At 33.0% G+C, this 24142-nt stretch overlaps 1 protein-coding gene across 1 annotated transcript in view; it reads left to right on the top strand.

The window, feature by feature from the left end:
- LOC100371391 (glutamate receptor ionotropic, NMDA 1-like) overlaps positions 1-24142 on the top strand; it is a 134073-nt gene that overhangs the window by 76056 nt on the left and 33875 nt on the right. The window contains exons 2-4 of the mRNA XM_085506412.1: positions 17183-17360; positions 18039-18043; positions 20123-20223. Coding sequence (XP_085362538.1) covers positions 17183-17360; positions 18039-18043; positions 20123-20223 — 284 coding nt within the window. The remainder of the gene's footprint in view (positions 1-17182; positions 17361-18038; positions 18044-20122; positions 20224-24142) is intronic.

Here is a 24142-nt window from a genome sequence, read left to right as displayed (position 1 = left end):
GAGCTGTGGTAGCAATTGGTGTAGTCGTCATTTAAGGATCATTATTTCTTTAACCACATACTTTATTAACCTTCAACTTGTCAGGCATCAGTATATATCAGACCCTGATTTATTGAAAAATTCTACTTTATTAACCTTTCCACTTTACAGACTTCCAGTAAGCAAATCAACTGTTATTAATAATATACTTTATTAACCTTCCTACTTTACCTGATTCAAGTATACAGATGATCATTTATTTAAATTATACTTTGTTAACCTTCCTACTTGACAGGCGTCAAGTTCTGGTTGTACATGCCTTTGAAGAAAGATTAATTCTCACAAAAAGAACCCTGATATTGCCTTGTACTGGGTAACCATGGTGATTTAAAGATGTTGGAAGTTTAACTGTAAACATGAAGACACATGAATTTGAATTTGTGACGTCAAACACACATGAAAATGCAAAGGCTTTCTTGGGGGAGCTGCCATTAATTATATTGTAATATTCTCAGGGGCAGACATCCAGGCGTTTTCACTGCCTGGCAACCATCACAGTGAAAACAAAGGCCAAAATCTCTCAGAAAAATGTACATTGAGATAGTTGTTGAGACTCCCCTGAACAGGGTAACAAGATTACCCCAATATGTGCAACATATATAAATCTGTTTTTTTTAGGATTATCTCATAGTTGAGTTTGTACGTCTCGACTTTAGCCGTTTTCACCGGCTCTTCAACCAACGTTCTTCAGCAGCTCGCGCAGAGCCCATAGAAATACATGGTACAGTGGCGCGCGTCTTAGCAACGTAGATCGTTCTGTGACGTCGCTCCTATACTGTACATTTCAATAATTCTCAAGATTGAAAGTAATTTTGCAGAATGCGGCTATACAATAAGTTGATATTGGAGCTTCAAGCACTTTATGTTGTTCGTAAGCCGTGATGGCATTAACGCAATGCTATGAAATGTAGTTGCATTTACTTGTACGTGTAATCAATGAAAATACAATCTTCTAAAAACATTACTCTGCTTGCAGCTGTGTCTGTGGTTTTCCCAAGGGTAGTTCACATACTTTATCTTAGTGATTTCAAACAAATTGTTCAAGATGAGAATATCGTAGATCAATAGTTTGTGGTTACCATGGTAATGTTCCAGTTTATCCATGTGATAATTATGAACAGCCTATTTTACATCAAATGCCTTCATAATGATGGGCAACATTGATGTGTACCGAATAAAACCGACCAGCGGGAAAATGGTAAAATACTGCATGAGTTATTGCAAATTTTTTAACTCATGCAGTATTTTACCATATTCCTGCTTGTCGCTTTTATTTTGCTCATTTTGCAATTTTATACTCTTTGCGCCATTTTATTGTGAGTTTTGTGTCTATTAATTAATATGTACCGATACGTGCCACAAAGTGTTGTGAGCTCATTATTTGTTGGTATCTTGATTGAATATGAATGTGTGTTACAGAACATTGTCGCTAAATTTGTATTATTAGATATATATGTATTTTGTTTATAGAATTTGATGATTGATGTAGTGTGTGTGCTGCTATATACCAATTATGCAATAATTAAAGCGAGAGGATCATCATCAGCGCACGTGCGAGAATTGAGTCCCAAGCGACGATAACAACACACGCTAAAAAATGCAAAAAATCATGGGTGGACGCTTGTTTGTAAACAATGACAAGCTATGGCTATCTGACGCATGCGCAGGTGATGACTCCCCTGCTTTAATTCTGGTATTGGCAAGACATTCAGGTCAGTAGCTAAACAATCTTGCTCTGTATAGCCAAAAATGTTCATAACATCTGAGAGCAGACGTCATCAAATCCATAAAATCACATGCATGAATGTCTGACCACTTATTACATACATACTGATTTCTTAATTCTTAATAAATGTAATTTGTTCTGAAGCAATCCCATTAACCTTTGTTTGTGATGAACACCAGTTTTTTCTTTACCTATATATTTCAAACCTTCAAAAATTGAATAATGATTCTTAAAATGTGGTGGTCATCACTTCACGTCCTGTTTGATTACAACGCATGTAAAATACGTTTATTTATTTTCCAAATTTGAACATGTGTGCCACCGCCATTTAATAACATTTTCTGCCACTGTGTAAAAGCGAACTTTGAATATTGCATACTTCATAAGTCTAGTTGCATTGAGCGTGTCCTGCAGCAGGATTCAAAGTAATGTTACACGATGGATATTATGTTGTTCCAAAACGTATAATTTGTGACAGTCGTTACTATTTTAATTTATTACTCAGTTTAATTACTACATTTGTTAAAAACTTTAACTTAGAAGTTAACAGCATCATGTTAAGCAAGTTGAAATTTTGACAATAAAATTGTAATTTTAATATTCTAATAATGGCAGACATAATTCTAATGGTTCGTAATTATTTCCCCCACGTTTTCTCAATCCTCTCACAGTCACAGAAAGAGCATTTCACAAATATGCATGCAACACCCGGCAATCTATCCAAAGCATTGTTCAGATTACAGCTCAAGAAGAATTCTAATCAAATCAAAAAGCCATATTTCCTTGAGGTGGAAATTAGATTTTGAAATTTGATAGCCAGATTGCCTAAAACTGTTGTAGAATGTGCAGAAACAGAGAAGGATCCTAAACAAATAATATAATGAACAAAGACAAAATCTACATGTACCAATTAAAAAGTGCACAATAACATAAATTTTGTAGTTTCCATACTTAGTTATGAGTGATCACATTTAAGTAGACAATTATTTGTCTATTAAATGTATATATATTCAGCGATTGACGCCATACACCTGATTGAATTTTAAGGATCGTCAAAACTGCTGGGTTCATGAACCAGCTACTTCAGAAGGATTCCAAGTTTTTGGTGTTGTTTGCGTAATTCTGAAAAATTATTTTTCTCATGCTTTTCTTTTGAACCCCAAATACCATGAGGGTCACATTTTTCTTCAATATGTGTTATATTTGTACTAGTGCATATTGTGCAGAAATCCCTTCTGTGTGTTATTCATGTTTGGCGCCTGTTTCTAAACACAGTTAAACTGTGGTACATGTATATCGTATATTATTAGCCGTGGTTTGAAATAATTCTTTCCCAGAACTATTACAGCAGGCATGGGAACATAACATTTTCCCTTCCAGTAGTCATGCTTTGCTAATTTGAGGGGCATGTGTAGGAATTTTTGCTAATTTGAGGGGCATGTGTAGGAATTTTTGATAATTTGAGGGGCATGTGTAGGAATTTTTGCTAATTTGAGGGGCATGTGTAGGAATTTTTGCTAATTTAAGGGGCATGTGTAGGAATTTTTGCTAATTTGAGGGGCATGTGCAGGAATTTTTGCTAATTTGAGGGGCATGTGTAGAAATTTTTGCTAATTTGAGGGGCATGTGTAGGAATTTTTGCTAATTTGAGGGGCATGTGTAGGAATTTTTGCTAATTTGAGGGGCATGTGTAGGAATTTTTGCTAATTTGAGGGGCATGTGTAAGAATTTTTGCTAATTTGAGGGGCATGTGTAGGAATTTTCGCTAATTTGAGGGGCATGTGTAGGAATTTTTGCTAATTTGAGGAGCATGTGTAGGAATTTTTGCTAATTTGAGGGGCATGTGTAGGAATTTTTGCTAATTTGAGGGGCATGTGTAGGAATTTTTGATAATTTGAGGGGCATGTGTAGGAATTTTTGCTAATTTGAGGGGCATGTGTAGGAATTGTTGCTAATTTGAGGGGCATGTGTAGGAATTTTTGCTAATTTGAGGGGCATGTGTAGGAATTGTTGCTAATTTGAGGGGCATGTGTAGGAATTTTTGCTAATTTGAGAAGCATGTGTAGGAAGTTTTGCTAATTTGGGGGGCATGTGTAGGAATTTTTGCTAATTTGGGGGGCATGTGTAGGAATTAAATTGAGGAGCATTCTTAGGAATAAAATTTCATAAAATTATTTTTTGCCATGATGTCATTTTCCCATGCTTTAACATTTTGGTATTGTCCCAAACTACTGACAATTTATCTCTCCGCAGCTACATCATTTTATACTTTATGCAAACCAGCACATGCGTAGGGCTTACATCATATTTGAAAACTATGTGCTCAGAGACTGACAGAGACTTTAAGTGGACCAGTGGACCCATGATGTTGTGGCACTCCACTAGACAATACAAACTAATTGCCTACTGAATGACTAGAAGATTATTTAATGAGCCTATAGTATAGAAACACTCATGGGATTGAAACTGTGCACTCTGTTCTTTGAGATATGTCAGTCTATGATCTCTGATGGAAGGTCTGGTACTGCAATTAGACTTCTTCCCTTTAGACGATTAAATACAAAAACTAAAAAAATCCGTTATGGAGCTGTGCAATGAGTCGTGTGTGAAACTAAAAAAAATATTGAAAAAAAAAAAAAAATTCTCTCAATATTGAAGCTGTATCTACCCTCGTTTTCTATCAAATTGAGTTTGAAGTCTTAGACATGTTGAATAATATGTGTACTGTAATAAATACAACAGCTACGTTATTCGCAAGATATATCTCCCTTGCAAATAGTTGAACGTTATCTAGCAGTTTCTGTAGCTTTGGTTGTGATTGAGTTTTCAGCATCATGGGTGTCATCAAGTCACCAAATCACAAAAAGGATTATCTGTTCGGTGATCCAAGATGGATTATATATCACAAAATTAATATTCGATGTAAAGTAATTTCTATCAAGATTAGTTTGAGACGCACACTAGAATCTTGATTTTTCTGTATTATAATACTCATGTTACCACTGCATCAAAGTGAACATTGAACATACTAAAACTAGGATATACATTGTAGTTGTGTTTAGCACGCAACGAAGCACAATTTGGACAGCAATGACTCATAAGATTTTGTGTAGTGATTGAAGACAATAAATATCAGTCAATAAAAGGCGTAATGCAGCAAGTTTTATTCAGGAGAACTCGGGAATTTAGTCAAAATTGAAAGGACCTTCAGCTAAGTTTCGCTGACTGTACAACTTTAACTAAATTTAACTAATTCAGCTGCACATACATGTAGGGTGTCAATATGAGTTTTCAGCATCTTAGGGTGTCATCAAGTCAATATGAGTTTTCAGCATACTAGGGTGTCATCAAGTCTAGGAGTTTTCAGCATCTTAGGGTGTCATCAAGTCAATATGAGTTTTCAGCATACTAGGGTGTCATCAAGTCTAGGAGTTTTCAGAATCTTAGGGTGTCATCAAGTCTTTATGAGTTTTCAGCATCTTAGTGTGTCATTAAGTCTATGTGTTTTCAGCATCTTAGTGTGTCATCAAGTCTATGTGTTTTCAGCATCTTAGGGTGTCATCAAGTTTATTAGTTTTCAGCATCTTGGGGTGTCATCAAGCTTATTAGTTTTCAGCATCTTGGGGTATCATCAAGCTTATTAGTTTTCAGCATCTTAGGGTGTCATCAAGTTTATTAGTTTTCAGCATCTTGGGGTGTCATCAAGCTTATTAGTTTTCAGCATCTTAGGGTGTCATCAAGTCTGAGTTTTCAGCATCTTAGTGTGTCATCAAGTTTATTAGTTTTCAGCATCTTGGGGTGTCATCAAGCTTATTAGTTTTCAGCATCTTAGGGTGTCATCAAGCTTATTAGTTTTCAGCATCTTAGGGTGTCATCAAGTCCGAGTTTTCAGCATCTTAGTGTGTCATCAAGTCTATGAGTTTTCAGCATCTTAGGGTGTCATCAAGTCTATGTGTTTTCAGCATCTTAGGGTGTCATCAAGTTTATTAGTTTTCAGCATCTTGGGGTGTCATCAAGCTTATTAGTTTTCAGCATCTTGGGGTGTCATCAAGTCAATATGAGTTTTCAGCATCTTAGGGTGTCATCAAGTTTATTAGTTTTCAGCATCTTAGGGTGTCATCAAGTCTGAGTTTTCAGCATCTTAGTGTGTCATCAAGTCTATGAGTTTTCAGCATCTTAGGGTGTCATCAAGTCTATGTGTTTTCAGCATCTTAGGGTGTCATCAAGTTTATTAGTTTTCAGCATCTCGGGGTGTCATCAAGCTTATTAGTTTTCAGCATCTCGGGGTGTCATCAAGTCAATATGAGTTTTCAGCATCTTAGGGTGTCATCAAGTTTATTAGTTTTCAGCATCTTAGTGTGTCATCAAGCTTATTAGTTTTCAGCATCTTAGTGTGTCATCAAGTCTATGAGTTTTCAGCATCTTAGGGTGTCATCAAGTCTATGTGTTTTCAGCATCTTAGGGTGTCATCAAGTTTATTAGTTTTCAGCATCTTGGGGTGTCATCAAGCTTATTAGTTTTCAGCATCTCGGGGTGTCATCAAGTCAATATGAGTTTTCAGCATCTTAGGGTGTCATCAAGTTTATTAGTTTTCAGCATCTTAGTGTGTCATCAAGCTTATTAGTTTTCAGCATCTTAGTGTGTCATCAAGTCTATGAGTTTTCAGCATCTTAGGGTGTCATCAAGCTTATTAGTTTTCAGCATCTTAGGGTGTCATCAAGCTTATTAGTTTTCAGCATCTTGGGGTGTCATCAAGTCTATGAGTTTTCAGCATCTTAGGGTGTCATCAAGTCTATGAGTTTTCAGCATCTTAGGGTGTCATCAAGTTTATTAGTTTTCAGCATCTTAGTGTGTCATCAAGCTTATTAGTTTTCAGCATCTTAGTGTGTCATCAAGTCTATGAGTTTTCAGCATCTTAGGGTGTCATCAAGCTTATTAGTTTTCAGCATCTTAGGGTGTCATCAAGCTTATTACTTTTCAGCATCTTGGGATGTCATCAAGTCTATGAGTTTTCAGCATCTTAGGGTGTCATCAAGTCTATGAGTTTTCAGCATCTTAGGGTGTCATCAAGCTTATTAGTTTTCAGCATCTTAGTGTGTCATCAAGCTTATTAGTTTTCAGCATCTTAGTGTGTCATCAAGTCTATGAGTTTTCAGCATCTTAGGGTGTCATCAAGCTTATTAGTTTTCAGCATCTTAGGGTGTCATCAAGCTTATTAGTTTTCAGCATCTTGGGGTGTCATCAAGTCTATGAGTTTTCAGCATCTTAGGGTGTCATCAAGCCTATGTGTTTTCAGCATCTTAGGGTGTCATCAAGTCTATGAGTTTTCAGCATCTTAGGGTGTCATCAAGTCACTAGTAAATCCACATGAGATATACTGATAAACAATTTCATGATTTGAAAATATGAGTAATTGAATGAATGAATGAAAGAATAATTGAGTGAGTGAATGAATAAATGGATGAATGAATGTGCATATGAATAATTAAACGAATGAATGAATGAACATTAAAATCGGTACACAGTGTGAGTGATACAAAATGTATCTTGTAGTTTTCACTAAAAGTATAATAAAATGATGGCCTGTTGAAAGCAGACCATACTGTAACTTAAGCTCTGTATAATAAAATGAAGTATGGACTGGTAATATTAATATGCTTGTAGTTTTGTATAATAAAAAAATAACGGCATGATGGCAATGGTATTGCAATAAAAAACATACTGCAACTCTGTGGAACATCACAAACATCATATGGAATACTGTTACCATATGTTATTCCAATAAAGCACATACAATGAAATTGGCAGTTACGTGTTATTTTATGATCTTTCTCGGCATATCATTGCATTTCATATGATTGTAACTCCTTGATATATTACTAACATGCTGAACTGACTCGCGTAATGTACATCATTGTAGATGAATGCCCAGTAATATAGTTTATGCGTTTATAATCAAAGTTAATCTAAGAACAGGTGATGGCAAAGTATACATATTTTAGTAGGGTTGCATTAAATAACAGTGGCCTGTTTTGTTTAGAATATTCCACCGCCCTTCAAGCTTTACTTTCTATAGACTTGGATCCTCGCAGATTGAATGCCTTAACACGTACATTACCTGCATCGGCAGGTTATGTGTTAAATATTAATTAAAGTGGGAGAGTCGTCACCTGCGCATGCGCAAGATGGCTATAGCGTGTCATTGTTTACAAACAAGTGTCTACACATGAGCCTTTGCATTTTTAGCGTGTGTTGTTATCGTCGCATAGAACTCAATTCCCGCACGTGCGCAGGTGTCGATCCTCTCGCTTTTAATGTTCACTTCATAATTGTTACCTAATGTACAACGTCAAAAGCAAATGTCCTATCTATAATGGGATTGTGGTTAATGTTTTTTTTGGTACATTTTTTTCGATACTTGAAAAATTAGAATACTTGCGTAAATGACAGTGGTCTAAATAAGTTGTGTTTTAATGATCAAGCATACAATAAACAAAATTTGTTGATTTTGTCGACTTTTATTAGTGCACTTCTGATAGAGCAGATGCTAGTTCTTCTGTGTAGTCATTGTGGATCTCAATACAATGTATAACCATACAGTTTCAAAATAGTGCACTGACATCCAAGACTGGGTGAATTCCTACATGCACATCATTTTTTCTAAGCCCCAGGTTCAATTTATGTGCACGCTCCAATGGCTTTCAGTATACATGCTGGTTGTCATGACAGCCACGAATGTTTCACATTTTCTGCCAGATGTTGTATTTCAGTCACAGTGCTAAACAAGCATGAGCTGATTTAAAGACTGTTTAGTGAGGATGTGACATTATTACATAACTACAACAATAATTTTTTTAAAAACATGTCCCATACATCCAGTACCCATACTGTATTTTATTTGTGGTAAATGTGCAATTAGAAGATAAAGTACACTTTTTTTATGGAATGTCCCAAATCTATACAAAAAATTAGACTACAGTTACTAATGTTTCCCATTAAAATCCAAACCAGTCTCCAAAAATTCATTCAATTATTGCAAAGCACAGATAAAAATATTATCAAATCAGTAGGAGAATTTATACACAATTGCCTTCTTATTTAGAAATGAAAAATATGATACGTAATCTTATCTACAATGATTTTATATTGCTATATACTGATAAAAACGTGTATTTCTAAAGATGGAATAAAGTTATTATTATTAATATTATATTGTAAATCATTTAACTTCAATGCAACGCATTTTCGTGATTTGATGGTTCAATTATTAATGCACATTTGAAATAATAAATGCAGTTTCTGATTTCTGATGCACTTACAGTCATACAGTAATTGAATAATGTTTGTAACAATTTGCGTTGTTGTCCAGTCATTAAATTTTTTAATATTAAGTTATCTCGAAACCATAAAATAAAAGCATCATGCAATATCTGTTATGAGACTAAATTGGATAAAATTAAATTTGACTTACCCATCGACAGATTTCGGAATTGTATGTATTAAAGTGAATATTATTCTACATAGGACTACTGTAAAATACTTCATTTTCACTTTGAGTTCATTTTCGCTATTTTCGCTGAAGGAACGATTCAGTGAAAATAAAATCCAGCGACTATACCTTTTTTCCTATATTTTACATTCAACTTTCCACATTCAGTGAAAATAAATTCCATACAAAACACCCAAAAATCTTTTCAGCGAAAATTAATAACCACGCTGCTATGTACATTGTAATTACTGCGGCCTTTTATACTTCAATAGCTAATGCAGCTGTGCTTTTTTTCCTTAAAAATTAACTTATTTTCATGAAATTTACTGTGAGCACCACGAATGAAGTAAATGTAATCTCTGATTATCAAGGATTGGCTCCAAGCAGTGGGACTGACAAATAATTGATAATTACATTTTCATTTTCTGACCTTAATCCATTATTTAGCGACTGTAATGTTTAATGCAGTTACAAGTACTCGTTTGATGATCAGATACAAGATCTCAATCATTTTTATGTTAAACAATCATCATAATCAAGCATCATCTTCTGGATCCATACATGTTTATGTTTCAACTACGGTGGAATATTTTATTATCGCTGGAATTAATTTTCGCTGAAAAGGCTTTTTGGGCATTTTGCATGGAATAAATTTTCACTGATTTTTAACGAGTTTAATGTGAAATATAGGAAAAAAAAGATTTTATTTTCACAGAATCATTCCTTCAGTAAAAATAGCGAAAATAAATTCCAAGCGAAAATAAAGTATTCTACAGTATATTACTATAATATAAACAAAACTATATATCTTAAATTTGATAACTAACAGGGACTGTGCCATGCATGGCTTGTTTTTATACAGGAGGTAAAGGTAAAGTATAAGTTTGATAGTTTGTTATTCTCCCAATATTTTATCTTAAAAATAAACCAATATAATGGCTACAAATGGAGAGAATATGTCTCCTTGTTTGGAAATAATCTTAATTTTGAAATAAATATAAAGCATCAAGGTTTGTTCAGACTTACAAATGGGATTGAACGAAGCAGAGCAATTAAGATCTCATTATAAAGATTGGTAATGCTCCAAGCTTCTCATTAAATCTAATTTGTTTCACAATTTATTTCTACTTCCTTGTCAAGTTTTATAAATCTACAGATTACATTAAACCACGGACTATTGATTATCTAGAAAAGATCTAGTGATCGCTAGATAGTCAGATAATGAGAGTTGACTTGAATAATAATGAGCAGACTTCCTTATAGGATACAAAACGCAGCACATATTTCCTGTGATATATTTTTACAATTTCATTCCAAATGCTCATATTTGAAGATCTTACATGCAGCTCACATGCGAGCTGTATGCTTTTGATTTTGTTTCACATTTCTTAGAAGTGAAGACACAGTGCAAATCACTTCTTTGAAGTTTTATCCTGGTCTTTCAGAAGCCATTCAAGTTGTACAACATTAAACTGACAACTGGAATAATAAATAAATTACCAGGATTCAATTTCACTGATTTTCTGAGCGTTCAAAACCATCAAGAAACTGTTTAAATAGTTAGATTACGTACAACTAAAAGGCCGCTATCGTTAATTAATGAACTGTGTTGGGGGGAAAAGTCTGGTAAAAGTCATATGCACATAACACAGAGGATCAACTCTTACCTGACCGAAGTCCCAAAACAGTTGTTAATTAACCGTAGTAGGAATACTAAGATAGAAAACATTTTTGACTTGGTCTGAGCAGAGCTGTTTATATTACTTATTGTTCGTTAAAAAGACATACTGACCGGAAGTGAATCAACATCATGCACCCTTCCTCTTTTTGCATGCATGGTAACTAAGCAACCAGAGAACACAGAGCTCATCTACTGATGATATTCAAGATCAATATAATTTCATCCACAAATACTGTTTAGTGTTCAGCTTAGACATTTTGTGTAGGCGTATTTTACACATATTGCATCGAACCCACATTCAACACAACACATAATTACAACCCCTTTGTACCCTTTGAACATATTTTTGACTTACTTACATCACTATATTAGTATAAAATGTTGTATTTTTCATCCATTCTGTTCTGAAATCTGAGAAGTCTTTGTAAATATTGATTACTGGTCTTTGTCTCCATATTTACCATCCCATTAAAACATATTATAAACTCTGATACATTCTGTATTTTATCGATTGACAGAAAGTAGAGTCCAGAGAGCTAAAATCGTGCTTAACCAAATAACTAAATTATGCCTATTAACATCATTCCCTAGTTTCACTTTCAATTTTTTTTTATTAACATTTATAGCTGATGAGAAATTATGAATATTTAGTCTAAAATTAATAAAAAAAAAATATTTTTAAAGTACATAACATCTGCAATATGTTGCATCATAATTTTAGCGGGAAAATTCATTTCTCACTTTGGATAAAAAGATGGTCTTAATTTGTCACAGATTACTGTAAAATACTTTATTTTAGCTGGAATTAATTTTCACTGAAAAAACATTTTGGGTGCTTTGTATGAAATTTATTTTCACTGATTTTTACCAAGTTGAATGTAAAATATAGATAAAAAGGTATATTCGCTGGATTTTATTTTCACTGAATCATTCATTCAGCGAAAATAGTGAAAATTAATTCCAAGCGAAAATAAAGTATTTTACTGTATATACATTTGGTAGGGAAGGGAGAGGTGATAATTTCATAAAAGAGCAGACTTTGATTTTGTTGGTTGCAATTTGGTAAATAATGATGTTTTTTAATGTACTTTTTGATATTTTAAGTATTAAAATATGGCATATAAATTTTCAGGCAAAAAAAATGATTTTATCTATGATAAAACATGTTCTCTAAGACATCCCTTATAAAATTCAGTTATTCTCCGTTGATGTACAATATAAAAGGGCATAAACAGTCATTAAGTGTACCTTTCTTTTTTTGGTGAACCCTTGAAAAAGAAATTTTGCTGAAAAGACATTTTAGCTTTTTTGTATGAAGTTTATTTTCACTTATTTTTGATGAGTTGTGAAAATATAAAAAAAGGGTATTTTCACTGATTCCTCCTTTCAGCGAATATAGTGAAAATAAAATCCAAGTGAAAATATAGTATTTTACAGTAATTGATTAGTATCTGTCATTTTTTTAAAACTCATTTCAGTGGAAAATTACTTTAATAAATCAATGACCTCGGAAGGTGACCTTCATGTCACAGCTGTCATTTTTGCCATTGAGGGCATACTTTAATTTAAATTTAAAAACACTATTAAAATGATTTGATGCACTGTGATTTAATTGTGCAGATCTCTCATTTAGTCATGAGTTGTGAATGCTCTGCAAAAAAAAACGCAAGTATTTTGAGGTTACATGTAGTTCATGGAAAATGGTTGAAATTTCTATTTTTTGCACTGCTTGGTTTCCATTGTCTCCATAGTGTGATTGCTTTGACATTATGTATCTAGGTACTACATGTGGACCTTTCATAGATTTGTTCATTTCGTGATGGTATCTTTAATTCTCTAATTTTGATGAATATTTTTGTCATTTTTGGTAAAAAGTAATATTTTTGACTTCTTGTTAAAAACTGCATGTCTGATTTCTTTGATATTATATATATAGGTACTACAGGTAGCCCTCTCTCAGATTTGTTCATTTTGTGATAATATCTTCAATTCTCTAATTTTGATGAATATTTTTGTCTTTTTTGGTAAAAAGTGATATTTTTGACTTCTTGTTAAAAACCATAAGTCCAATTGCTTTGATACTACATATATAGGTACTACATATAGACCTCTCTCAGATTTGTTCATTTCATAATGATATCTTTAATTCTCTAATTTTGGTGAATATTTTTGTCTTTTTTGGTAAAAAGTGATATTTTTGACTTCTTGTTGAAAACCTCAAGTCCAATTGCTTTGATACTATACATATAAGTACCTCAGGTAGACCTCCCTCAAACTTTTGTGATGATTTCATTCTTCAATTATCTAATTTTGATGAATATTTTTGATAAAAAGTTATATTTTTGAATTCTTGTTGAAAACAGCAAGTCTGATTGCTTTGATACTATACATATTGTTCATTTTCTTCAGTTCTTTAATTAAAATGTGCATTGCTAAAAGCTGAGCTATCTCAGCCGACAGGTTGCTTGTCTATGAATCCTAACATTAGGCCATGATTGTCTATTGTCTTCCTGCTAAAAAAAACACATACATCTTGGACATTTTTTTTGATAAAGGACCAATGGCAACAAGTTTACCATAATCTACAGTTAAAATCTCACCTTTTTAAATCAAAATTAATATAGTTGCATCTAACATTTCTTCTAAGGCATGGTAACTACAAAGAAAAATTAAGAATAAAAACTCCTAAATTCCCATAATGCAAGGAACATATTTTTTTTTCAGGCCTCAGTCAAAGCATTTCAAAAAAATTACATAAATAAATATATATATAATTAAGTGAGTTTTCAGTGTGATAGAACCGTAAAATCTGTATTAGAAGTTGCACCCAATCTTTTTGAATAATTGAGAATCAAAAAAGGTGTAGATGCTCTAATAGAAGCCGCATCCCCTCTGTTGCATTGTACTATTTAATACAGATTTTACAGTAGTTTTGTATATGTATATAATAAAAAAACGTTCCCACAATGCATTGCATATTCAGGCAGTAACAAAATTTGGTTTTGAACCGCCTTGAATGCATGTAAAAGATCAATCAAAGATAAGGATAAATTAATGACGACCTTTGACCCGCTTAAGTTTGATTTAAGTGGAGCATTCTATTCATTAATGGGTTTAATAATTAGACATTTGTGAGAGATTTAATGTGATGTAATCACTATCTTACTGTTTATTTCCATCTAATGGTACATGTACTTGATAAAATGTACCTGTCTCTTCAGATACCACACGCCCTTAACAAGACTTTGTTCTATTTTATACTCAGATTAGAGCCATATTCAGTCACCAATGAACATCCAAATCAACTTTTGTTAACTTTTGCTGCAATAGTAATAAGCATAATTTTGAATTTAACTTGCAAATACCGTATTTGTTCTATTAGTAGTGCATACACTATAAATAATAGAGATGTGTCTTTTGTTGAAATAAGTCATATTTCAATGATCCTGCATAAGATCAATGTTGTAAAATTTACATGAGGTTGTAAAATGAATTTAATTCTCAATTTTGGATGCATTACATTTTTCTCAGATATTTTAAAAAATGATCTGACGGTACATTTGTATTAACATGTACTCCGGTAGGTCTTTCAAAGTTTCATGGCAAGCTAATTCAATATCAAACTTAGGCCAGATCATTTGAAGTTTGACAATACTTTAAAATGGTTAATTATTCACTGGGTTTTAATTTCGCTGACTGGAAAATGTGCTAAATTAAAACCCAGTGAATATGTAAAATTGAGCATAGAAAACATTATCTAAGTGATAAAACCGTGAATTGCAATCCCATTGAATATGCCTGAAAAGCTAAATCAGTGAAATTTAAACCCAGTGAAAATTAGTCATTTTACAGTAATACATATGCATTAATTATTCAGACCCAGGTGTTACTTTACAGTTGAAGTCTCAGTAGGTACATGTATACATGTAGATTTAAATATGTGAAGTTAACACCTAGCTTCGCAATGAACATATGGAGATTTCGACTTGCAATAAGGTTGTCGTTATATGTTAACACTTACAGTACAGTAATATATATTATTCTCTTATGGACTCCATTAGGAAGACTATGCCATACTGTAGGAATAGCGGATTATTGATGGATTTAAAGGGTTTGTGCTATATGCCAAGGTGACAATCTCATGCATTTTAATGACATTTATATAATGTTACCTGCTATATAAGTGTTAACTTTTGATGTTTTTTTGATTCGTTGAAGAATGTTTGTAAATTAAATATCAGAATCAGTGTTTTATGAAATGAAAAGGTGTGCAGGGTGACACTTCTTTCAGAGATGAAATATGGGGCTGTGCATTTTGTGTGGGAAGTTATCTTTCAGGTAACACAACTGGGAAATTTACCATTCCCTATATAACCCAGGTAAAATGAAGCAGTTATTACGTTGCTATGGTTACTTGTCCTACAGTCTGATTAATAAAAGAATCTATAGTTTTGGGATTTTTATATATATTTTTTTTTTATTATTTTTTTTTTTCAAATATGTATTTAATTATTTTTTACATATTTTTTATTGTACATGTATTATATATTTGTTTAAAGTTTTGGTAATCACAGTGTGGGGATAGTTAAAAAACAAAATAAAAAAATTCAGAATTAAGAGATTTTCATCAGATTGTCCCTCATATGACTACATTTTGTATCTGTAGGTCATTCATCTCCCTATGAATTTTTCTTGTTAAAAACCGCAAGTCCAATTGCTTTGATAATATACATATAGGTACTACATGTGGACCTCTCTCAGATTTGTTCATTTCATGATGATATCTTCAATTCTATAATTTTGATGAATATTTTTTTAATTTTTGGTAAAAAGTGATATTTTCGACTTCTTGTTGAACACCGCAAGTTCAATTGCTTTACACATTGTTCATTTTCTAATAATCTCTTCAGTTCTTTAATTGAAATGTGCATTGCTAACAGCAGAGCTATCTCTGCCGACATGCTGCTTGTTTTAGCTGAAATTAAATTTTGTGTGTTTTGCATGGAATTTATTTTTGATGAGTTGAATGTAAAATATAGGAAAAAAGGTGTGTTTGCTGGATTTTATTTTCACTGAATCATTCCTTCAGCGAAATAAAGTATTTTACAGTAAATGACAAAAATATCAATCTGTGTGTTCAGAATGTCAAATATCATGATGTCAATGGGATTGCATATAACATTCCAGAATGTGAAATAATATCCTAATACTTAAAATTAATCTAGAGTATATATGCAAACGACATATATACGTTCATAATTTTCAAAAATATATGTGAGCCCACATTCTTTGGAATATGAAAAGCACATCTCCAATCATAGAATGCCTGGAAAGCATTGTTTATCTACGATTGTAGCATTCAAGCATATCAATAAAATCTGTTTGTTTCTTTATTTTGGTGATTTTTGAAAACACATTTTGCTCATAATATATGATATTGTTGTTGTTGATGTTTTGTTTTTTTATAACAGAGCAGAAATACATCGCTTTAATTTTGTGAAAAATAAAGTTTGCAAATTTTACAGAGTCAGTGAAAAGAATGAAACTTCCTATCAGCAACTTTAGTGAAATACCATTAAATTATCAAATGGTGAAATATGTAGCAGCATAAATTTGGCAGCTTACAGTATTTTCACTGCAAGTTTTCTTATCAAATCATTGTTTCATAGAAATTATAATTTTACACACCCCATATAATATAAGGTTATTACGAAGACACCTCAAAGTATGCACGAAGAAAGTACAGCGGCAGTATCGACCGACGTGCAGCGAAAGTCAATGCGACATCCTACTGTCTGAGTGCATACTTTGAGGTATCTTTGTATAACCTTATTATTATACATCTTTTCCTACCAAGGATACATCATGGGAATGCTGAAATCTAAAAAGTTTAGAACAGAATCAGCGAACTTCTTTGTATGGAGTCCGACCAAACCCTTGTGGCAGCCATGTTTGTTTTTATCATTAGAAAACGCACCTACGCGTGTAATCATTCCATATTTGGAATTCACATTTCCTAATAGGGTAGGATGAAAATACCTCGTAAAAGACTGCAAAATTACGGCACGCTGTAACTTATGGCGTTAAAGTGACAGATGTATAGTAATTAATGTTATCATACATTTAGTACCATTACTGCCATGATCCCAGCACAGCAATTTGTGATAAAAAACTTATTTACAATAATTTTTATGGAAATTTTGTAATTTTAAAAATTGATTGATGTTTTTAATATTGTTAATTTCAGCACATCCATATGTCCTTTATGCGAACAGTACCGCCATATTCACACCAAGCTATCGTATGGGTGGAATTATTAAAGGTTTACAGTTGGACGCGTGTTGTGACAATAACAAGTGATGACCAAGATGGCCGTGCAGTCTTAGCAACGCTTAGGAAGATGGAAGATACCTTGGATAATAGCAGTGGATATATAGTAAGTAATTCTGATATGGTCTCCTAGCTAGCTTTTTCCATGCTCCTCATTTACGCAAAGGTGTGTAAAGTGCTTTTAATGTTGATCAATGCAGTGCAGTTTCTCAGAAGGGGATGAGGCTCAACATGGATAAGTATTCATGTGAGAACAAATTCTATTACCCATGAGACAAATATGATGTGTTGGTCCGTTAATTGTACCCTTCTTTTTCATTAGTTCTCCCATATTGTTTCATTATTATCTTGATTTTCTTAAAAAATGTCAAGGATATCTTCTAACTGAATACTGTAAAAATACTTTATTTTAGCTGGAATTAATTTTCGCTGAAAAGACTTTTTTGGTGTTTTATATGGAATTTATTTTCACTGATTTTTGACGAGTTGAATGTAAAATATAGGAAAAAAGATACACTCGTTGTATTTTATTTTCACTGAATCATTTCTTCAGCAAAAATAGCAAAAATTAATTCCAAGCGAAAATAAAGTGTTTCACAGTAGGTCATGTTTCACTGCATAAAAGCATAACGTATACAAGAGATTTTCACACTTTTTTCACATGAAATCACTGTCATTGAGATTTGTAATTCTACGATCATGACAAAAACTTATTCCAATATTTCAGCCATCTTTAAAAATATAAATTATTCATTCTATAATTAATGGATGAGTTAGGGTAGTCACATTTTTCGGTCTCAAGCAGTTGATTTCCTTACTTGATCTCTATAGCCTCAATTAGTTCTGCCCTTGTTACATCATTATCTATGGATAGTTCACATTCCTCAGTCTCAGGCACTTGACTTTTTGGCTTTCTATATAGATTCTATTAGCTCTGTTATGTTATTATCTATGGAGAGTCTAACAAGACCTTTCATCATAGACTGAAATAATAAGAACAGAGTGCACAGTTTCAATCCCATGAGTGTTTCTGTACTATAGACTCATTAAGAAATCTTCTAGTAATTCAGTGGGTGATTAGTTTCCCATTGTCTAGTGGAGTACTACATACAACTTCCCTCATGTTAGATCCGCAACAAGGCTGTCAGCTGCAGTCCTCGATCTTGACCTAGTGACAGTTCAAGCTCAAAATGTCAGGTTGCTACTTTGACAATCCTATTTAATATAGAAGCTGGCTAAATCAAATAATCCTTATGTTTACCATTCCCTCGTAATGAGTGAACAAAATGTCAAAGATGGAACCTGCATGGATATATTAATTTTGCGGAAATGTTAATTTATTTTGATAATAGAAGACAAGCAGATATCTGCAAGTTTGTAATACTAGATAACAGAATTATTACTGGTACTGTCGCAATTCTTCGCAGAATGCACAAAAGTTAAAATAAACACAAATAAAAAAGTTTCATCAGTCCATGTTTATTGCATTATGACAGTCAACACCGAGGACGCTATTTACAAATATGATGTCATAGGTGAACAAATCAGTTGTTTTATTCTACCAACAACTTGACTCCTTTTAATGAGTTAATGTTAGATGCTGGGCTATTTTGGATCCATTGATATCATAATTTGGGATGGCGTGCCAAATTTCCAGATATATTTACCGACACAACCTGCAACAGAAGTTGATCAGTATGCAACTAGATCATAATCATCAACTGATTGAATACTGTGGAATACTTTATTTTCGCTGGAATTAATTTTCACTGAAAAGGCATTTTGGGTGTTTGGTATGGAATGTGAATGTGAAATATAGAAAAAAAAGTATATTCGCTGGATTTTATTTTCACGGAATCATCCCTTCAGCAAAAATAGCGAAAATAAATTCCAAACAAAAATAAAGTGTTCTACAGTAACTTAATTTGCACAATTTGAATGCAACATGTTACACATTTTTCATGTATGTTTTTTTTTTCATAATGTTATTTGTTAATTTTGAACCAAATGGACATAGTTTTACATAGCTCTCGGTCTTGATTAAAGTCTTGGAACAAATATATTTCATGAAAGATATGTTGACTTTTGCATTCAAAGATGTGAATTCATGGTATTTGTATAATTTTTCCACATTGCAAGTCGTGACAATTTCTCATGTGCATCGTGATAAGCATTGTCTGAATCATGTGGTTTCGCTAAAGCCTGCCATTCATAACCGGCCAACGAACCCGCGCCAAGGAGCTAGTGACACCAATCAGCGTTACTGTATCATAAATGTGAACGTCTGGGGTCACCACAGATTAAAACAATGGTGGCATGTAGGATTTGTGCTGATTCACCGGGAGTTAACAACAGAAGTTCTATATTCGTTGACACGTTTCCAAAATTTCTTATTCCAACATTGAAAATTGTTAGTGGGCAAGTGAACGAAGACGATGGAATGTCTAAATATATATTTGTGCAAACCGTGTTTTAGTAAACTGACAAAACTGTCAAAACTGATAACATATTGACTTGCCCAATCCTGGTTTTGTTGCAAAAAACACATCATTTCTCTCAGATACAGCACTAAGCGCTTTCTTTTGGTGGTCAGTTAGCTCGTTCACAGAGCAAAAAGCTAGCAACACGATGATTTCTATATTCCAAGATTTTAAATTTACCAAGTAATGTGTTGTTTCTATCATGAGTTCTGATTGGGTAATGCAAGTCAATCTTATAATCGTTTGAGGGCGTGCGACATACAGTAAATCGTGGTGAAATCTGCCAAGGGTTAATGTTGAGGCTCCGGCCGAATAAATGGTCTTTGGCTGGCGAAGATACATGATAAGTACTAGTGTTACTTTGTTTTTATTTTCAGATTGAAGGGTCTTTGGTATATAAACCTGGAGGGGACAATATAAGTAATTTATTCACGAAAATTTCCGAACTACAGTCGCGCGTCTTCCTTCTATATGCAAGGTAAGACTGAGTTGTCCACCCGTATTGAGAAATATGGGTGAGTAGTGATGGTGTAGATTTCTGTGAGTGAGTTGAAGTGAGTGAGTGAGTGAGTGAGTTGAAGAGAGTTGAAGTGAGTGTGTGTGTGTGTGTGTGTACTTGCATTGCTATATGTTTTGATATACATACATTGTATATACCAACTTCCGAGGACATACACACCTTCCGAGAACCATTTTCATAGTACTCAGAAAACATAATATATATTAATAGTTAATTCGATTATTAATACGTTTTGCGTAGCTTAGGTTTAGTATCGGGGGAAGGTATGGTTCAGGTTATATTAATATTAATATAATTGTACCATACCTTACCCAATACTAAACCTAAGCTTTGCAAACATTTCTATGTTCAGTTATGGGATATTCAAGTTTTGTTTAATTACACAATTTCCTTTTAATAAATGTTAAATGTATATATCTTGTTGCTTATATTGATGCTCATATCATATCATATTAAACTGCATTATTTTTTTACTTTTCCCTGTGACAAAACAGAAAGCAATACTGCTTTTTTGGCTCTAGTATGAAATAGAGATACCGGAAGTAACTAGAAAAAACAACGATTCAAATAGCTGTTGTTTGCTCCTTCATTTTCCAATCCAGTGAGGTTATGGTGCCAGATTGACAAATGCACTATCTGATGATCCAGACGAATTAACAAACCATCTTAAATGGAGATCTTTCCTTAGAGAATCTGGTCAATCAGTTAAATGAATTATTTTTGAAGGTGGGATCTTATTAAATTAGGACAGGTGGACTAAACCATTTTAGGAATGGGATTATACCACTTTCTAGTACAATTCATCTATTAGAATGTAATCAATGGTTGAATGAATTATTTTTGAGGGGGATATCCTCAGGACAGATGGGCTGAACCATTTCAGAATAGGTAATTCATAAACCAATTGTCAAAATTTCCTATTATCAGCTTATAGAACATATAGTCAATCAGATGACTAAACCATTTCTAAAATAGGGATGTTTTAGTAAATAAGTGGATGGACTAGACCATTTCCTATTATCAGCTTATAGAACCTATAGTAATTCCGATGACTAAACCATTTCTGAAATAGGGATGTTTTAGTAAATAAGTGGATGGACTAGACCATTTCCTATTATCAGCTTATAGAACCTATAGTCAATCTGATAACTAAACCATTTCTGAATTAGGGGTGTTTTAGTAAATAAGTGGATGGACTAGACCATTTCCTATTATCAGCTTATAGAACATATAGTCAATCAGATGACTAAACCATTTCTAAAATAGTGGTGTTTTAGTAAATAAGTGGATGGACTAGACCATTTCCTATTATCAGCTTATAGAACATATAGTCAATCAGATGACTAAACCATTTCTAAAATAGTGGTGTTTTAGTAAATAAGTGAATGGACTAGACCATTTCCTATTATCAGCTTATAGAACCTATAGTAATTCAGATGACTAAACCATTTCTAAAAAAGGGTGTTTTAGTAAATAAGTGGATGGACTAGACCATTTCCTATTATCAGCTTATGGTGCCAGATTGACAAATGCACTATCTGATGATCCAGACGAATTAACAAATCATCTTAAATGGAGATCTTTCCTTAGAGAATCTGGTCAATCAGTTAAATGAATTATTTTTGAAGGTGGGATCCTATTAAATTAGGACAGGTGGACTAAACCATTTTAGGAATGGGATTATACCACTTTCTAGTACGATTCATCTATTAGAATGTAATCAATGGTTGAATGAATTATTTTTGAGGGGCATATCCTCAGGACAGATGGGCTGAACCATTTCAGAATAGGTAATTCATAAACCAATTGTCAAAATTTCCTATTATCAGCTTATAGAACATATAGTCAATCAGATGAATACACCATTTCTGAAATAGGGATGTTTTAGTAAATAAGTGGATGGACTATACCATTTCCTATTATCAGCTTATAGAACATACAGTCAATCAGATGACTAAACCATTTCTAAAATAGTGGTGTTTTAGTAAATAAGTGGATGGACTAGACCATTTCCTATTATCAGCTTATAGAACATATAGTCAATCAGATGACTAAACCATTTCTAAAATAGTTGTGTTTTAGTAAATAAGTGAATGGACTAGACTATTTCCTATTATCAGCTTATAGAACCTATAGTAATTCAGATGACTAAACCATTTCTAAAAAAGGGTGTTTTAGTAAATAAGTGGATGGACTAGACCATTTCCTATTATCAGCTTATAGAACCTATAGTCATTCAGATGATTAAATCATTTCTGAAATAGGGGTGTTTTAGTAAATAAGTGGATGAACTAGACCATTTTCTATTATCAGCTTATGGTGCCAGATTGACAAATGCACTATCTGATGATCCAGACGAATTAACAAACCATCTTAAATGGAGATCTTTCCTTTGAGAATCTGGTCAATCAGTTAAATGAATTATTTTTGAAGGTGGGATCCTATTAAATTAGGACAGGTGGACTAAACCATTTTAGGAATGGGATTATACCACTTTCTAGTACGATTCATCTATTAGAATGTAATCAATGGTTGAATGAATTATTTTTGAGGGGGATATCCTCAGGACAGATGGGCTGAACCATTTCAGAATAGGTAATTCATAAACCAATTGTCAAAATTTCCTATTATCAGCTTATAGAACATATAGTCAATCAGATGACTAAACCATTTCTAAAATAGGGATGTTTTAGTAAATAAGTGGATGGACTAGACCATTTCCTATTATCAGCTTATAGAACATATAGTCAATCAGATGACTAAACCATTTCTAAAATAGGGGTGTTTTAGTAAATAAGTGGATGGACTAGACCATTTCCTATTATCAGCTTATAGAACCTATAGTAATTCAGATGACTAAACCATTTCTGAAATAGGGGTGTTTTAGTAAATAAGTGGATGGACTAGACCATTTCCTATTATCAGCTTATAGAACCTATAGTAATTCAGATGACTAAACCATTTCTGAAATAGGGATGTTTTAGTAAATAAGTGGATGGACTAGACCATTTCCTATTATCAGCTTATAGAACATATAGTCAATCAGATGACTAAACCATTTCTAAAATAGGGGTGTTTTAGTAAATAAGTGGATGGACTAGACCATTTCCTATTATCAGCTTATAGAACCTATAGTAATTCAGATGACTAAACCATTTCTAAAAAAGGGTGTTTTAGTAAATAAGTGGATGGACTAGACCATTTCCTATTATCAGCTTATAGAACATATAGTCAATCAGATGACTAAAACATTTCTAAAATAAGGGTGTTTTAGTAAATAAGTGGATGGACTAGACCATTTCCTATTATCAGCTTATAGAACCTATAGTCATTCAGATGATTAAATCATTTCTGAAATAGGGGTGTTTTAGTAAATAAGTGGATGAACTAGACCATTTTCTATTATCAGCTTATGGTGCCAGATTGACAAATGCACTATCTGATGATCCAGACGAATTAACAAACCATCTTAAATGGAGATCTTTCCTTAGAGAATCTGGTCAATCAGTTAAATGAATTATTTTTGAAGGTGGGATCCTATTAAATTAGGACAGGTGGACTAAACCATTTTAGGAATGGGATTATACCACTTTCTAGTACGATTCATCTATTAGAATGTAATCAATGGTTGAATGAATTATTTTTGAGGGGGATATCCTCAGGACAGATGGGCTGAACCATTTCAGAATAGGTAATTCATAAACCAATTGTCAAAATTTCCTATTATCAGCTTATAGAACATATAGTCAATCAGATGACTAAACCATTTCTAAAATAGGGATGTTTTAGTAAATAAGTGGATGGACTAGACCATTTCCTATTATCAGCTTATAGAACATATAGTCAATCAGATGACTAAACCATTTCTAAAATAGGG

Source organism: Saccoglossus kowalevskii, chromosome 12, assembly GCF_978046115.1.
Source record: "Saccoglossus kowalevskii chromosome 12, keSacKowa6.1, whole genome shotgun sequence".
NCBI lineage: Eukaryota > Metazoa > Hemichordata > Enteropneusta > Harrimaniidae > Saccoglossus > Saccoglossus kowalevskii.
This window is presented reverse-complemented; position numbering and strand designations above follow the sequence as displayed.